Below are 17,685 nucleotides of genomic sequence, written 5' to 3'. Positions count from 1 at the left end.
CAACAGAATGGTTGTAAGACGATGAAAGAAATTGAATGAAGTGACACCTTAAATTATTCAGAGTAATTCACTGTACAAAAGATTTTCGTCTATGCAACACAGTCGCTCACTATATCAGCGATGATGGGATCATTGTTATATAGAACTACGGCCAGCCTGACAGGCAATCCATCATATTCAAACAGTGTGAATGAGCAACATGAGGCTGGTATCAGACTCTGAAGGTGGCAATGGCAGCTTCAATATGCTTCAAGGAGAAATATGCCTTTGTTTCATCTGGTTCAGAAGGCCTAGAAATACCAAATATAGTGCATGTTAAAGAAACACAATTAACTACTTTCAAGCTCTACCAAAAAAAGGCCTAAAATCCCATTATAAAAAGGTTATCTTCCCAACTTCTATTTCAAACACAGGCGCTCTCGGTGAGAGACCCGTCGTTATAATTAGCGTCTTCACACGTTCCGGCAACCATGAAGAAAATTAACCCCAAGGTATCTCCTTCACCTGCGTGAACACGTTTGTCTTGGGAGATGTCTGTACCACAATCAAAACAAGAAAGATTTCCTCAATTCTATTACAATTTAGACTGAAATATTGATTTTTCTTGACAGCCATCTAATTGGAACCAACTTGAAAACCCAGTAGATCTGACCTTTCCTATCATGTCCCCTCATGGACAGAGAGAGAAGAGAGAGAAAGAGAAAGAGAGAGAGAAAGAGACACTACGACACTGAACAGAGCATGATGCAGGTTGCTTTCGTCAGGGATGACAACAGTGGTAACTTACAATGCAGAGTATCTGTCCATTGCTGACTGGACGTCACGCCGATAGACCGTTCTGAGAACGACCATGATGGGGTCAAACTCCTTCTCCCACACCTCCGCTAGTTTTGTAAAAGGGAGAGAAATGTTTTGTAACCTCCGGTACGAAGTGACATTGATTCACTTTCTTCCTATTTTCACTTTCCCCATGTGAGCGGTGTAAGCCTGCCCCCAAGTGGTTTGCTGAGGACTGATGACATAATGCTCAAAGCTTTCAAGCTTTTCAGGACTCATTTTCATCATTTTGACTAATTTCTATTCATAAATTAGAATCCTTAGTGTGTGGTCAGCAATAAAATACATCATATGTATTCCCTCTCGGGTTGGTTTTGTAAGATATGTGCATATCTACCTATAACAGTGTTCCTATGGCAAGTGCAGATTTTCGCCATTATCCCTACCTATCCAAGTTAGGTATCTATTGTGAAAAACGACCACAGTTGTTACTGATGTTCACTGTCTCTGGGGCGTAGCTGCAAAATGTGACTCTCACTGTGACGGGACAGTGATGTACTTGGTATGAGGAAGAACTACAGCATGCTACTTCAGCCTTGGAATCTGTGGGGCACAACGCCGCTCAAAAATGATGTGTCCAGAGGATGTTATGGATAGAGCATAACCACACGAGACACTTCTGGGACATCAAACGGGTTACTTGCTACAATGAACTGTTAATAAATCATGCCTTCCACTTCACCAAAAGCATCCTACCTTTTGGTGTGTACATGCCCTGCTGCATGGAGCCTCCAGGCTCGAACACTGGTGCTTTGAAGTCAGCCACAGCAGAGAGCATCTCCTCAAAACTACAACTCCCTGGAACAATACCACTCTTTGGGTTGGGATTCTCAGGAATCTAAGAAAACACACTTAAGGAAAAAACAAATTGCCGTGGATGACCAAGTATAATTTCTCTTTAACATATTTGTATGAAAGGATACAAGGTCTAACAGCGCGCTGTGTGTACGGTCATTCATACACAACTGCGAGACCATTTCACCCCGAAGGATCTCATCATCCGTCATCCCTGTTAGTGAGAAGCAGAACGTAAAGACAAACCGATAAAGATCATAGCCGTACATTAAATACCAATTAGCAGAACTCCGAGAGTGGAGGAGTTCAAGCAAATAGCTTGTTATGTCTTTTAGTCTGTCGCCGTCATAGTCTGCCTGTGATCACAGTTCCTTCAAAATAATGCAGTTTTATTTCACCAGAGGCTTATTTTATTATATTGTAAGCGGTTTGGTAATTTCCTACTCTTACTCTCTGTAGACTGTGTGCATCCTCTGTCGTACCACTTACCCAAATGAACACGAAGGCTCGTCAATATGACCAAGAAGGTCAGCGCTCCTTCAAGCATCGGCCTCTCCTGCTCAGAGTCCAACACAGCGTTCTGATGCTGGGACGCCATGGTCAACAGGTCAACCACTTTGAACCTGTGCGACAGAAGCCAGCATTGCATTAAAATTGTAAAATACTTTATGAATGCATGTGTAAGAGTGAAAGCTTACCTCTCAAAAACACTTGAGATAAAGTAGTCAGGATCTAGTCTTGATGCACAAACCTGTAAAAGAAAAAGAAATAAAGAAAAAGAAAATAAACATAATGATTATTGTTAAAACGGTATACGAGTGACACTGATAGTTTTCTGTGATACAGCATTACACACCTGGAGCAGATAGATGTCTGGGTCAATCATGGAGTTGCAGAAGTGGGATTGCACGTAGGTCATAGCCTGTCCCTTGATCTGCAGGCCATTCCTGACCCACATGTTGCTGTGGATCTCTGACAGGCATGCCTACAGCCATACATGGCGACATTTTATTTAACATGTGGCTACAGACTTGGAGAGAATATAGATATGAATAAAAACCACATATCTGTTTATAGGCATAGTGTTATACCTGGATTTGGAGTGGATGCACCATAATCTTCATAAGCATCTCTTGGTCAGGCAGGAGGCTATCCAGGTCCAGGCCTTGGCACTTTACAGCCTGCACATTTTTAAACAATTATCTTGAAAAACACAGAAGAAAATACTGTAGAATTATGTCTTAAGAAATAAGAGCTTCTGACATACCTTGCTGAGGAACATGGCATAGTACCGGTGCAGCGGCAGGTGAAATGTCACTTGATTTGGAGCGGGCTGTAAGAGATTTAAGAGCCATGAGAAACAGGTGGGGAGAACGCCTTGCTTGTAAACACAGTGGTTTGGCTTATTAAATATACCTCGTCAATAAAGCCAATGGCATCGAACCAGATCTGCAGGGTCTCCAAGCAGTAGCGTACCACAGTTTTACTATATTCCTGCGTCTCCTGTTAACAGACAATTTATGTTAAACACAGATACAGAGGTCAGACACTAAGTGCATGTGTTCCATTAATCATTCCTCAGGAATGCACACAGGAGATGTGTGTGAGAGGAGTCCGAGTGTAAAGACAGACTTACTTTGACTTTACAGTGTGTCAAGAGGCCCCACATTGGTTGTGCACAGGCCTCAAGCTCTGCTGCAAATGCTGCATAGTACGTCTGAGACTCAAATTCCACATGTTCATTCAACTCCCGCTTATTCAGGTTCATACCTATCACAGCAGGAAACGGTTTAGAATGTTAGACGGTCACCACATGTTACATAGAGCCCTTAATATACTTATTTGATCATGCACATAAAATGTCTGTGTATGACTGAGGCATTAACAGTAGAGGGCGGGTGAGGTCTGTCTGCCTGACTAAGCACACTGCTGATACATAAAGTTTAAATCAGGATGCTTTGGGATCCAAAAGCAACACCTGCTTCATGACCATTAGTCTCAGCTGCTAAACTTCTAATCTGAATGATCAAAAGGTAGATATACACCGCAGGGCAACCAGAGTATCAGTACTAGATGCTTGGTTCTGCATTCAAAGTTTCAATTTATTGTGGAAATGTTTTCCAAAGTTGATGCATGGGCAACAAATTGATGTGACTGTGACTTACCTTGGAAAAATGACACGAAGCTCATCCACAGCATCAACAATGAATGGTCCTCGAGGAACTTTTTTGCTACACTTTGGTGAGAGAGGATGTTAATAAAATCACTAACTAGCGGCCAGTAGGTGTTGTTCTTCAACAGAGCTTCACTGCAGTTTACTACAACATGGCGACTGTTCTCCTCATCTAAAAGAAGAAACAAGAAAACGCAGACAGGAAGTTAATTTGGCTCACTTTGTATTAAGTCATTTAAAATCAAAAAGAAAAAAGGACAACTATGTGGAGAAAGACAAGACACTTGCATGTTACATGACTCAACATCTGGCTCTACTACAGGACAACAATTGTGTCTGCAGTATAAACAGTGTGACGAGGTGTGTTACATCAAAAAACGATAAGACGTCGGACACATTTGGACAACTTACCCTGAAGTTCACTTTTAATAAGGCAACTCTCCATCATGTAGAGGAGGACTGTGACCATGATGTCCAGCAAATGACACTCCTCCGTCACATGTCGAGCCAGCTCCTCGTTGCTGAACAGCTGCACACTAATATGCACAATGCGGTTGGACATGGTATCTGACTCGTGGCTTTTCATCAGTGTTTTCATGATGAACGCATAATGCTGAACAAATGTTTTTGTAAATGTGATCTAGCAGAGAGGAATAGAAAAGCCCATAACACAATTAAGGCTTACTGTAATGATGCTGTCGCTTTTTAAGAAAAAAGATTTAGAGACATTTTTGTTACAACAGAAGGCCAGACGTGCATCTAAAAGTGATACAAGATTTGCATTTCTGCAAATGAAGGTAAGTAAGAGAGAGAAAATACCTTGTAATCTTGATCTGGCAACATGTTTAGTAGGAAAGTGACCATCTTCTGAGGAAACTCGTATTTTATTGTCCAAAACAGCAACTCCTCTAGAAAGCACTTATGCTTCAGAGATTCAATAATACACGGGTCTGAGGGCAGAAAAGGCACATGAGAAGATGGCCGTTTCGTGGAACATGTACTCGTGTATTATATTGTCTTTACATTTACCTTTGGTACTGCTGCTCAGCTTCACCCTCTTCCTCTGTCCAACAGACTGTCCTGCATCTTGGTCCTCCTGAGAGGGAGAAGAAATGTTTCACAGTTACTTTAGATAATGTCAGATCAAAGTGATAATTGATTCATCATTTAGCTATGCAAGTTGAAGTAAAATGCCCAAAGATAAACTGATTTAAGAAATATGTTGTCAATATAAGACAAAATTATTAATCTATTAATAAAAAAATGCAGGAATGCTCTTTAGTAACTAGATTTAAATACAAACTGGTTAAAATGAGTAAGTGATTCTACGCTATGCTGCCACAAACCTCTTTACTCGACTCATCTGGGCTCCCTGGTGCTGTGGTTCCTAAGAAAACCAAAGAAAACCATTTAGCCAATTAGCTATTAGCAGCATCTTGAGCCACTGGACAAACACTTACAGTTGCCCGAGATATCACAACACGCAAAACTGAATTTGTTCAAACAGCAATGTTCAACATGGGTTAAAATAAGCTATGACACACCGTCTGATTCCTTAAAAGTCAAAGTTTGATTTCTCTAGAAATAAGTACTGAGATCTGAGCTGTTTGCCAATAAACTTTATATGTTTCTTTATTTTGTCTTAAAATCATGACACATGAATATTTTCTGGAATAGCTATGATGTCGGCAGTTTAATAATGTGCGTCAGTGTTAGAGAAAGTGGTTACTGCAAGTTCACTGGCCTGTAGTTCTATCGAATAATGCGTGAAAGATAAGTCCTCACATTAACGGAACATTTCTGGCACCTGCAGGGCTTGGATTTATAAAAAAAGAAAGCAAATTATCAAGAATTTCAAAACAGTTTTGAAGCCATTTCCAATGGCTGACAGATGGTTATTGAGAATACGTTTCACATCAAAAGGTAACGGTTATCTTACCCAATAGGACCATTGCTCCTGCACCCCCTTCAGCACCAACTGTGACATCAGCAGCAGCAGCTTGGGCTTTTTCCTCCACAGACACCAGACCTGAATTCTGCAAGGCTGACAGATACTTGTCATAGTTCTTTTTAGCATACAAATTCTCCTCTTGGCCTGCAACAGTGAAGCAAAGCAGACAGTTGCAACAATTGTTTTAAGTGAAAATCTCAAGGGGAAGAAAACTTGATTGCAAGCAAATGTGCAGAATCTAAGCAAAGGACATCTGGATTTGATATTCTGCTACAGAATGCATGGCTTAGATGAAAATGCAGACAAGGCAATGCTAATTGGTCCAACACAAACTCCAGTATGGATATTTACCCATGCTCAACTCCTTGAATGTTTGCTGATTGGTCAAGATCTTTGTCAGTACAGTCCTCATTGCGCCTCCCATCTTGGTGAGCTCCTCCAGGAAGGAGATCTGAGGTTCCAGCTGCTGCAGGACCTTCTGCAGATCTCGCTCAGTCGAGGTGTCTGGTAAAGCAAGATAAGAGATATGATCAGACTCAGTACTCTGTGAACATCATTTTGGACGTAAACAGTTGTATAACACTCATATTCCGCTTGCACAACTATATCTGTTTTGCACTCGATATGCAACAGGAGATCCACATCATATAGAAAAAATATCAAAAGATGAAATACTTTTAATACTAGGATTCTGAAAGTCATTTTTCATGGTTACAGCATTTGTTCAAGATGGTCAGAGGGCCAAAGTACATTATCGCCCCAAAGAGACGATTGTCATGAGTGTCTTCACCTGGTTCAACGTATCCGTCTCTCAGATACTGTATAATACACAGGATAAAGTGAGGAAGAACCATCTCTGACATCAAGAGAAGGTCTCGAGGTATTGAGGGGACATTCTCCCCGGTTCTCAACCGATGCCGTCTGCAAAACCTGGAAGGAAAAAAAACAAGTTGATGAAGATCATAGCAGCCTTTTCCCGTCTCTCTCTCTCTCTCTCTCTCTCTCTCTCTCTCTCTCTCTCTCTGTAATCAAGTTTTGTGTGAATTATTTGATCATTCCAGTAGAGGCTCCATAATGGTCCTGCCAAACAAGAAGGTTGCATTATAATAAAATTTGATTTTTGCCTTTTGTTTGTTTTTATAGATGCAATACTTGTGATTCACAGTACTGCACTGTATTTAGTTGAATGCTGGATTGGGTTGAGGTTTAAAAATGGTTGTGATTGGGTGAGACTGAGACAAATCAGCCAGCAGAGAAGTCAGCTGCTTGTTGCTGACAAAAATCTGATGTCACAATATTTTGTAACTTCTGGATAAAGATATCAAAACTACACAAAGAATATGTTTTGCTCAGTCTTTCAATATTGTATCTAAGCTATGATTACACATTATGGTTTCTAAGAAGGAAAAATATAATTAAGAACAACAATAACATCAATAATAACACAAAGTATAGCCATCACTTTAATGCATCTGTGTCAGCAATAGGATTGGGCAATATGGAGAAAATGAAATATCACAACATGTAATACCAAATACCTCCATATTGATAATGCAACAATACTGGTTGAATATTGGTGCTTTTCACAAAATACTCACACAATGAGATATTTGATAAATAATTATCAGTGATATTGACTAAAATGGATTCAAGCAAATAATAGAACAGCTAATACAGAAAATGGCTGAACATTCAGAATATTACATCACTTTGCTGTAAAGCCGCCTTTAAAACGAGGACAAGACATTCATGCCACACTACAATTTTGTAATGAAGCTAAACAGACTACGCAGATCAGGAAATAGCATTAGCTAAGTGAGCTAAGACCTGTCACAACAAAACTGGCCGCTGAGTTAGCCTAACCAGCTAAGCTAGCAGCTAGCGTTAGCTCGGACTTACCCACTCTCTCGCATGACATTACTGTCTCCACAGTCACAGGCCCCGCCAGCCTGGCTCCTGAACATGTTGAAATCATGGCCCGTGTGGTCCCCGTTGTTGAAACACTCGGCACACAGGGACATGCACGGGGAGATGCCGCAGGTCCGGCATCGATACGCCACGAAGTTCGCAGTCCAGACCAAGCCGCACAGAGTCGCGTTGTCGTAGGACCGGACGGTTTTGCAGAACTCCTCGAAACCTTCGCCTCCTGCAATGAGACATTTGCACCAGTCCAGAGCCTCGGTGTCCGCCGCTGGTGTTTCGGGATTTAGCACGGTGTCTAGCAGCTCCTGGAGCTGTCGGACCCCGGAGCTATTGTCAGCCCGATTCAAGTCTGCCTTCAAGTGGGCGGCTGTGGCTTTCTTGTCCCGTCGCAGCAGCAGCGACGCCGCCATCATGCACTCTGGCTTGTTGTCCACAAATTTATTTTTGTTGTCTTGTTTCCATGTTCTCGGACTTTCTCGCGGTACGATTCGTTAACGTGGTCGCTGGCTGACGAGTTTACCCCTCCGCTCAGTGTGCAACAATGACTCACAGGGATCTAATTTAAGTATTTGATCGAGCAGAATCGAGGCGTCTGTCTTGCTTAACCAGCTCGGTTCATGCACAGTCATGCGTGTTGTTTAGTTTTCCTGTTTCTAGGTAACTAATAGCCTCGTTATTGACGGCCCGCCTCTAACATCAGACTGATAAATATAAAACATCATCTCAGTGCACCCATGCGACACAGGGCTGTGCGGACGGGGCCAAAGCATGACTGTGTATAGCATCTAGTAGGTACATTATCAATTCAATTATCTAATTAAATAATCCCGCTATGTTACACTTTTAGAAGAAACTTCCCCTTTTCATGCTGTATTTCGCTTGTATTATATATAATTGTTACATATCATTTTTGATTGTGTAAATAGTATTGTTTTATTTTATTTTAGATTACGATAATTTTGTTCTTCTTCTGGTAATTTAGTTATCAGTTGTATTGTAATGAACTATCTCATACTCAATAATCCCCCTACGTTATATTTTTATAAGACACTTTATTGATGTTGTACATAAATTGTATTTAATTGTTTTTATCATTATTTATTACTTCTTTCTTTTTTAGCAATCTTGTTTTCAGTTGTATTTTAATTAACTAACTCATATTCTAAAATACCTATTTGAAAAGGTGCATACAATAAATGTAACATCATAGAGGAACTACCATCACGCTTTCAAGGGTCAAAGTCGGATTGTTTTGGTTGATGCACATTGCACACATTCTTCCGGAAGTCGTCTTCAAATAAACATTAAATATACACTTACAGCGGCAACAGCCGAAGAATAACCGTTTGAACTACTTACCAGTGTTATCGCGCCGGCTGCACGTAGCTTTGGGACATTACAGTCGCTAGTAATGAAACTAAAAGAGTTAGAGAGTTGTTTACAGCAAGTGGACACGTTTGAAGAGCCAAAAATCCTTCTTGAGCAGTATCCGACCAGTCCCCATATAGCTGGTGAGGTGACAACGTGTGCTTGTTGTTGGAGTTTGTTGATAGCGCACATTGTTCTCATTAACTTTCTGTTCCCCCCACAGCATGCATGCTTTATACGATCCAGAGCACGTTTGATGACATTGAGGGTAAACTAGTAGCAGATCTGGGATGTGGCTGTGGAGTCCTCAGCATTGGGGCTGCGATGCTTAACGCAGGGTGAGAGTACCCGACCATCCAACATTGTTTTCATCATATCAACAACATTTTAGCTTAATTCCTCATTTGATTCCTTCTCTCTCTCTCTCTCTCTCTCTCTCTCTCTCTCAGTTTGTGCGTCGGCTTCGACATTGACAACGACGCACTGGACATATTCAGGAGGAATGCAGAGGAATTTGAGATTTCTAACGTGGATCTGGTCCAGTGTGACCTGTGTTCTCTGGAGGCAGATGCTTATGCCAAAAAGTTTGACACTGTAATAATGAATCCACCATTTGGGACAAAACACAACCAGGGTGAGTACACAGTTTAATGGGCTACTCGGGTGATTTATTACTGTGCTTCAATACAATAAGGGGACTTCCAAATCGGTGCAGCAGAGGCCAGGGACTGTAATCAGGGTAACTCCATGAACATTGCATTAGACAGCTCTCTTCAAAGCCACAAGAGACATTTAACAAGTTTTCACAGGCTGAGTAGTTCAGTCTAGTAACATGTATACTGATCTTTGTGTAAAAAAAAAAAAAAAATCAGTGGAGTACCCCTTTAAATAAGTGTATCCCTAGCGAATTACATGTATGTTATGTGTTTTTATTTTGCTCAAGGCATAGACATGAAGTTCTTATGGGCCGCTTTAACGATGGCAAAGACAGCAGTGTATTCACTCCATAAGACATCAACACGAGCAGTGAGTATTCAGCATCCATACGGGTCACATATACAGCACTGTCATATTAGATGGAGCCGTCAGGGAGAGTCCAAGCCAGCTTTGATTGCAATGTGCGCTTGTTTTCATTATCTATTAACCTGCAGATTATTTCTGGATTCATTTTTGAGTCTATAAAATGTTTGAAAATGGTGAAATATTCCTCAGTCCAAGGTGATGTCCTTAAATATCTTGTTTGGTCAATCCAAAACAGTTTAATCTGATAACAGGAAATCCCCAATTTGAGAGGCATAAAGTAACTTTCCCACCATTTTTGCATGCAAAAGATACTAAAACAGAATCAAAATAGTTGTTTATTTTTCTGTCAATCGATTAATCAAATTAGACTAATTGTTGCAGCTCTACTTTCAAGCCTGAAGTTAAGCAGTCAAGTCAAATTTGAGGTCCTCATTTTTAAAACTTAATCTGGAGTATGAAGACTGAAATGCTTGAGTAATTCCTCATGTGATTACAGCACATTCAAAAGAAGGCCAATGACTGGGGAATGAAGATGGAAGTAATAGCGGGTAAGAATACTACAGTACACAGTACTCTAGAACTAAAATATTCAAACTGACTACATACTCTGTTCACAGAACTAAGATACGACTTGCCAGCATCTTACAAGTTCCACAAAAAGAAATCGGTAAGCTATCTTTGTCTCAAGGCGTTTAATAACACATTACCACACATTGATTAATTTTTGTGTTTTATTTGCTATTCACATATGCAAACTTAAAAAAAAAATAGCAACGCAGATTCTCATTCGCTGTAGGTAACCTACAAAGAAAAATAACATAATGGCACACAAATCCTAGATGTCACACAGCTCTTACGAAACCCACTACGTGTTCAGGTGTAATTACATTGCTGTCAAAGTGCAGATTTATGTTGAATAATAAAATCAAAAACATCTTAAGAGAAATATAGGTACACAAATAATGTGAGAGGCACAATATAAAGGGACTTAAAAAGCTGAAAACTGACAAAGCTTTGCAAATTGTTCTCTAGGTCGACATCCAGGTGGACTTCATACGATTCTCCAAAGCCTGAAACTCTCACTGGAATGGATTTTTGTTGCCTCTGCATTTTCACTGTTAATAATAAATCTTTTCACAAAAATTCTGAGTGTGACCGTGTGACTAAGATCCGTTTTCAGTTTTGGGAACCTTTGCTGCGGGACCAACAGCTTCTTCTTCTCGTTCTCTCTTTGGGACTACAGGTTCTGGAGGAAAAGCACAAAGTAGAGCCAACATAAGTACCAATGCACGAGTCAAACCCAGTTTTGAAGCTCCGAAAGATGCTCAACTTACTTTCGTCCTCATCATCGCTCTCGAATTTCATCTTCTTGCCCTTGTACTGACTTCTGCCTTGATCTCTGCCACCTCTTCCTCCTCTCCGGCCTCCTCTTCCTCTGCCTCCTGATCGTCCTCTGCTAGCTTTTAACAGACCAGACACATTAATACAAAATCATGGATTCAACTATGGAGGATTTACAAATAGTTTTAGATCAGCTGTTAAGTTTTACCTCTGTTTTTGGACCTGTTGTATGATTCTTGTTGAGCGTCGATGATGTTCTTCATTTCCTCTTTCTCGTCATCTCCCTCGAGCACCTGCCAGTTAACACTGTTGTCCTTGATTTTCAATTCCCCTCCGTTTGCCTCTTTGGCTTTATCGAACGCTGCCGTTGCATTCCCATCGAAAAGGAGAGTGCCCTTGTTGAAAGTAAAAACATTTCATTTAAATGACATTTCATCTTTGTACCCGGAGTGCCAGACTTGAGTTATAGAGTTTCCTTACCTCTTTGGCCCCTCTTGTAAAATTAACCCACTTAATCTTTCCATGGCCCGAGAACAGTTCATGGAAGTCCTCTCTGGAAACGTCTTCAAGCTCTCCTGAAAACTTCAACAAGCATCCCATCTGTTCATCCAACAGCAGACCCTGCAACACAAACGACAGATTAATATTACTGTGACCAGAGCCCATCAGAGTGCAAAGCTGATTAGCACCTAGGAGGAGCTCACCATTTCTTTCTCTTCTGCATTTTTCTGCTGTTGGTCCTTGTCCCTGAATAGTTTTTGGGGGAGGATGGTCAGTGATTTTCAAAGAACGTACTGGATGTTTCAGGACAGTGAGGTAGTGCTTGTGTACTCACTGTTTAGCTTTTGCTTTCGACTCTGCTTTGAACTGTTTTCTCTCTTCTGCTTTCTTTGCATGGTAGTCTTCTCTGCAAGTAGAACAGCAATGACAATATTATAGAAAGTAATATTCAAAAGATATTTTTCTAGATCAAAAGTTAAACTGCAGGAAAAACAAACTTTTTAGTGCAGTTTATTTGCTTAATTTTGGGGAAAAAATACAAAAATAAATGAAGCATGTGTTGAAAAAACATGTAACCCTGTCAGAGCATATTGACGACACCTTTGGCAGACACTAGACTTTAGATGTTTCATGAACACAGCCAATAGTCTATTATATTCTAGTTTTTAGATATCATCTTGTATGCACATATGCGTCATTTTAAAATGATAGTACATCCATTTTTGCTGTATCAAAGAAATAACCCTGTAGTTTTTAAAAAGGGTCAGTTAAACTTCGCTTTGATCATAGTCCATTTGTATGGCCACTCTGTAAGAAAACCCCAAAAGTGACGAAAAACACTACTTCCATTATCTAGATTCAGAGTAGTGGTTGACAGTAAGCACCCCGAGAAGTTATAACAGTCAAAAGAATTTCAATTCTAGAAATGTGCCGATCTGGCTTCAGGTGTGACGGACCTTTGCACAGACTGCATTTACTCTCTCCATGGAGCCGAGTCATTCTGCATTCACATCTTTCAGAGTATGTCACTACCACGTTTCATCATCTATCAGATCTTGTAGCAACTAATTCTCAATCAAAACAGTATTTGTCCACTTAAGATACATTTTAAACCCAGAAACAGCACAACGTACCTTGATAACACAATCATGTCATTGTCTTTGAACGACTTGATGTCTGAACGTTCTAGGAACTGCTTCGATGACTCTTCTGTGTCGAAACAGACAAACACTGACCCCTACAAAAGAATAAATTCAAGTAATTAGAAAAATCTCCAATTCCCTTGGAATAGCATACAATTAGAATTGTTACATAATACTTTTAATTTACCTTGAACTGCCTTTGCAGGGTTCTCCTCATTTGTATGTTCTCTATGTTGCCTTTCCCACTCAGCCACTCCTGAACCTCATCGAGGGAAGTTTCCAGAGGAAAACCTTTCTAGATGAGAAAAGATATTAACATGCAAGTAAAACATTAGTATACCCAAGGTAAAGATAAATGTACAAGTGAATGCAATGTACATTTATATTGACAAATACGGCGCGCCATGATATGCCGATGTTCGCTAAGAAAACACTCCATCTATAGTTTTATATAATGTAAACAGACCCGGTTGTCAGTTTATTAGGTACTCCTAACCAAAGCCAATGCAGCCGAGTACAACAGTCCAGCAATATATTCTCCCTTCATGAAGGCTATAATGTTCAAACTGTTCCCATCATTAGGTCCATCCTATTTATATCATCTCTGTTCAACAGGGCTACAAACTAGAGCCTCCAAAATAATCAGTTGAATCAAATCTCTAAAACAGTTTCAACACAAACTGAACATTATAACCTTCATGAAGGTAGACTATCACAGAACTTTTGTATTATACTGGATTCATTTAGATAAATGTACCTCATGTACTGAGGTTAAGCGACAACCAAACTACAAAGATAAATGTGTGCGTGCAATTTAAAAACGTACCATGTACACAGATTTGTGTTTAAGGGCGTCTTTGTAGTCATCATTCACTTCAGGTAGAGGTTTGTTTGGAGACCTCCTGACTTTGGTCTTGTCTTCGCTCATTTCCAGGATTCCAGTCTTTGATTTCTGGAGAGCTTCAACGATAACGCTGGTTTCTGTAGTTAGAGACTTCAGTCTGCAACGAGAACACAAACACTCTGATCTCAAAGGGGGAATAAAAGGCAACTGAATTACTACTACATTGCTCTTTCAAGTAATTAGGCTTGATTAAAAGTAAAAAAGTGCTGACACACCAACTTCCGTCTACATAAAACTCCAACTATATAGACTTTAGTCAGTTGGATTTTGCTACGTTGTCAGTAAGATGGTCTCTAATTCTAATGGCTCTGCATGAATACCTCGAAAATTCAACAAAATGTCACTTTGTTCATGTGTGTGCTTTTCTTTGTGTGTGCATGATGTGTCTAGGGACAGGGTGAGGTCACACGCTAATCTTGCCCCGCTTGTCATAGGTCATACAATGGCTCCACAAACTGTTAAGTCATCACTGGCTTTCTCTCACGTTTTTAGTTGTTGTTGCCCTATTTTGTTATGGAAGCGCAGATGAGACCCCATTCAGGGATGTCAAACCAAATAATTCCTCTTCCGCTGTTATAAGCAAAATCACACGGGTACATTGCAAACATATTTGCCACAGCCTTTGAGAAGTTTACCATTATTTGGCTCGTGTTTTTAGGGATATATGTCACTTTTTGGTCGGTGACAATTGTTTTCCACAATAATAAATACACTGGCTCTACATTAGTCTTGAGTGGATTACTTTTAGGACTCAGTATCTCCCACACTTCCTTGTGGCTGAAGGTGTGGTCAGAAGAGCAGAGCGTTACCATAACAAGGACATAACAGCAGCGCTATTGCAGGTAAACACTCAAATTACCAACAGTACAGGCACAGACAGAGTTCTGCTATCGGCTCTTTAGAAGTTAAGGAGTGAGCTCTCCGTGTAGAAAGGCAGCGTTACAAACCTCCTCTCTGTGTCTGTCTTTACACAAGGGGCGGATCGTGCTTTACTCTGACACACATCATGGCAGAGATAAATAGATTGAAAGTGTGGCTACATTTTACTCCAGTAGATGCTGATAACTCTCGCCACAAATGCAATAAAACCCTCACAAGTACGGGAGGTAATACTAGCAATTTACAAAACATTTGGCGAACAAGGATAAGATAAATCTGCAGAAAGTAGTTTACGACTGTTTGACCTGCAGCCGTCCTCGTCCACTGCAGGTAATGTATAGAGTTTGCTAATAAGAGTAGTCTAATGAATGAAAGCTAATCACTTAGCTCATTGTCTAGCTATGAATGTTTTTTTTAAGATTATTTGTATTGCTGCTCAAAAAGAATAATAAAGCAATGTTGATTTTTTTCTTAATTGTCTTTCCCCCCACACAATATAATCCAAAGAACCAATAAGAGTATCGATAAGGAACCAAACCGATAAATAGTATCGATAACATCCTAACAATACCCATCCCTACAAAGGATAGCTTTTAGTGAATGAATCAGATAAACACGAGTAGTTGTTTTACAGCAGAGAATGCGATAAAGACGGAGACAACAAACCTGTTGAATTTGAGCATCGTCTCCAAAGTCACCCAGCCATCATCGAGTTGCAGTTGTTCTTTGAGAAACTTGTCTCTTGGAAGATTGTGATCCCCGAAGTAGTACTAGAGGTGGGAATGAGAGACGTTCTTAGAGCTGAATTTAAAAAGGGACTTTTACAAAATATATGATAAAATCAGAATACCTCTATTTGTCGTGCCACTTTTTCCTCAATTGGAGACATCTCTTCTTTCTTTTCTGCCATGATTGTTCTGTGTAGAAAACAGTAATCCAAACAATTAGGAAAATATGAAGATTATATGATGATAAAACAAGTAGTGCGTATATGTATATGTATGTATGTATATATATATATATATATATATATATATATATATAAGGAAAACAAATCTACAATTTCTATCCACATTAGTCTATTCTATCAGTTGTTGATCTTCTGTATTTTTTGTATAGTGTCCAGTTTTTGAGCACTGCCTCAATCCTGGCAGACGTCCACATGCATTCGTTTAAAATTGAAACTAGCCAGTCTGGGGTTTCTGGACAATTCAGTGTAACCTAAACATTTTTAATTTAAGAAGCCTTTAATGCAGATGTGTTCAAGATGTTGAACACCGCCATTTCAATTTAATTCTCCATTGTATTGGAGAACACTCAGCTGTGTAGAAATTTTCAAAATGTTGCACATTGTTTGCAACACCACGAGGTTTTTTCTTCTTCTTTTTGATTTAAATGAATCAAACTTATATTGCTCTCTAAACAGTTCTGAACCATGAACCTTGCATTAACCAGCAACAGCAGCTATTCTCCGGTGTATCATGTAGCGTTAATGAATCCATTTATAATTGGTTACACCTGAATAGCAGGAAAAACAAGCTGGTTTCATATCTTAAACAGCTTGACCCAGTAACTGAAATCAAAGAAGCCAGTTCCAAACTAACTATATATGGAAATTAGCATATACTTGGCATGAACAGAAAGTTTTCGTTTGTCCTGATGCAATGTTGCAGCTAACTTGATAGCTAAAATGCTAGCTTAGCTTAATTCATCTGCTGCAGCTGTACACCGGCCACGCTGTGTTCGCACCGTAGACTGTACGTAGTTAGCACACGGAAAGCTAATTCACCCAGCTCATTAAGTCTAGCAACGGTGAAAGTACATGATTTATTCAGTGGGACATTTAGTTAGCCGCAAAATACTTTAGTACGTAATGGTATATTAGTCACTACATTCGGCGTAACTCCATACTAGCAAAAGCATGTTGCTCAAACATGCAGGACGAGAATGGCTAACGTTCCGGTTATTGTATAAACCTACAGAACATTTAAAAGGATATATAAAAATACACCATAAACGCCCTCTCACTCTTCCTCGAAAAGTTATACTTACGATACGTTGAGTCTCCGCTAGCACTACTTTTAGCCGTTCAAAACCAAAAGTCTTCACTTCTCTTCTCGCACGTTGTGGGACTGCGTGCTACGGAACACACCGAGGACCAAAAAGAGGTCGTCCCCGCGCTACTCTGAGCAGCTGTAGACAGTTACACTTATCATGATATCTGTGTGATGGCGGTCACAGCATTGGTGTGTCGATGTAGTCTACACAGTGATGATGTCAAAACATGTGCTGCCATTTAATATTAAGCTATTGTTTAATTTGTATGTCATTGTACATTTTTGTTCTTAAAATGTAGCTCTATTTTTATTTTTATAGTATATTTTAATGGACTTTTTTCAAATGTTGAATGCATGGCTTTTACTTTTTTAAACAGATATGGTATGGTATTGCTACTTTTACAAAAATATTTAAGTACCTTTTCCACCACTGGTCACAGACGTAAAGGTTTAAATTGTTAATATTGTATGCTCTTATCAAAGCTTCAAGACGAAATGTGTGAGCAGTTTTGTCACTCCATTAGTTGAAAATAAATTAAAGAAAAAAAAGATCAAACTTGAGGAGAATTTTTTTGTGAATTTGTTTTCGGGAAACAAAGACGTTGCAGTTCTCTTTTTGAAGCAAGCAAACAAGCCCACCTGTGTTCTCTTATGATCCCAAATTACAATTTTGTAATATTATATTTGTTTACTATTGTAAAGAACCTTTAATTCCCTTTTTACTGAAAATTGCTCTACAAATACATTTGCCTTGCCTTTACGCTATAACTTATATCACATTTTATATAAAA

At 39.6% G+C, this 17,685-nt stretch overlaps 3 protein-coding genes across 7 annotated transcripts in view; 1 reads left to right on the top strand and 2 right to left on the bottom strand.

The window, feature by feature from the left end:
* Positions 1 to 8,304, bottom strand: part of ubr3 (ubiquitin protein ligase E3 component n-recognin 3) — a 34,081-nt gene extending 25,777 nt beyond the window's left edge. For 2 of the 3 annotated variants that reach the window (XM_068704326.1, XM_068704328.1), the window contains exons 1-19: positions 7,656 to 8,304; positions 6,547 to 6,686; positions 6,108 to 6,260; positions 5,745 to 5,900; positions 5,152 to 5,192; positions 4,835 to 4,901; positions 4,625 to 4,755; positions 4,217 to 4,445; positions 3,798 to 3,977; positions 3,269 to 3,402; positions 3,049 to 3,135; positions 2,900 to 2,965; positions 2,724 to 2,813; positions 2,489 to 2,617; positions 2,331 to 2,383; positions 2,122 to 2,255; positions 1,761 to 1,846; positions 1,534 to 1,675; positions 788 to 884 (exon numbers count right to left, since the gene is read on the bottom strand). In XM_068704326.1, the coding sequence (XP_068560427.1) occupies positions 788 to 884; positions 1,534 to 1,675; positions 1,761 to 1,846; positions 2,122 to 2,255; positions 2,331 to 2,383; positions 2,489 to 2,617; positions 2,724 to 2,813; positions 2,900 to 2,965; positions 3,049 to 3,135; positions 3,269 to 3,402; positions 3,798 to 3,977; positions 4,217 to 4,445; positions 4,625 to 4,755; positions 4,835 to 4,901; positions 5,152 to 5,192; positions 5,745 to 5,900; positions 6,108 to 6,260; positions 6,547 to 6,686; positions 7,656 to 8,092 (2,552 nt within the window). In that variant the 5' untranslated portion in view covers positions 8,093 to 8,304. The remainder of the gene's footprint in view (positions 1 to 787; positions 885 to 1,533; positions 1,676 to 1,760; positions 1,847 to 2,121; positions 2,256 to 2,330; positions 2,384 to 2,488; positions 2,618 to 2,723; positions 2,814 to 2,899; positions 2,966 to 3,048; positions 3,136 to 3,268; positions 3,403 to 3,797; positions 3,978 to 4,216; positions 4,446 to 4,624; positions 4,756 to 4,834; positions 4,902 to 5,151; positions 5,193 to 5,744; positions 5,901 to 6,107; positions 6,261 to 6,546; positions 6,687 to 7,655) is intronic. The other variant, XM_068704327.1, reaches the window with a different exon arrangement.
* A 91-nt stretch (positions 8,305 to 8,395) lies between these two features.
* mettl5 (methyltransferase 5, N6-adenosine) lies at positions 8,396 to 11,189 on the top strand. Of its 3 annotated transcripts, none has more exons than XM_068704332.1 (7): positions 8,396 to 8,471; positions 9,271 to 9,385; positions 9,497 to 9,681; positions 9,991 to 10,073; positions 10,567 to 10,618; positions 10,688 to 10,737; positions 11,103 to 11,189. In XM_068704332.1, exons 2-7 carry the CDS (start codon positions 9,276 to 9,278, stop codon positions 11,142 to 11,144), a joined length of 522 nt encoding a protein of 173 aa, XP_068560433.1. In that variant the 5' UTR covers positions 8,396 to 8,471; positions 9,271 to 9,275; the 3' UTR covers positions 11,145 to 11,189. The 3 variants fall into 3 exon arrangements, with proteins under 3 accessions (XP_068560433.1, XP_068560434.1, XP_068560432.1); XM_068704333.1 differs by having other exon boundaries at positions 8,416 to 8,467; XM_068704331.1 differs by lacking the exon at positions 8,396 to 8,471 and adding an exon at positions 8,850 to 9,190.
* ssb (small RNA binding exonuclease protection factor La) lies at positions 10,788 to 16,998 on the bottom strand. Its single transcript, XM_068704330.1, has 12 exons — positions 16,890 to 16,998; positions 15,688 to 15,754; positions 15,504 to 15,607; positions 13,881 to 14,055; positions 13,242 to 13,349; positions 13,046 to 13,149; positions 12,247 to 12,318; positions 12,116 to 12,158; positions 11,892 to 12,032; positions 11,620 to 11,806; positions 11,405 to 11,530; positions 10,788 to 11,316 (listed from the first exon to the last, which is right to left on the bottom strand). The coding sequence occupies exons 2-12, from the start codon at positions 15,745 to 15,747 to the stop codon at positions 11,234 to 11,236; spliced, it is 1,203 nt and encodes a 400-aa protein (XP_068560431.1). The 5' UTR covers positions 15,748 to 15,754; positions 16,890 to 16,998; the 3' UTR covers positions 10,788 to 11,233.
* Between the last annotated feature and the right edge of the window lie 687 nt (positions 16,999 to 17,685).

The sequence above is a fragment of the Cebidichthys violaceus genome, unplaced genomic scaffold, assembly GCF_023349555.1.
Source record: "Cebidichthys violaceus isolate CVI_PGR_0920_01 unplaced genomic scaffold, fCebVio1.0.p SCAF_11, whole genome shotgun sequence".
NCBI classification, from domain to species: Eukaryota; Metazoa; Chordata; class Actinopteri; order Perciformes; family Stichaeidae; genus Cebidichthys; species Cebidichthys violaceus.
Note: the sequence above shows the minus strand (reverse complement) of the source record. Positions and strands in the feature narration are given on the sequence as shown.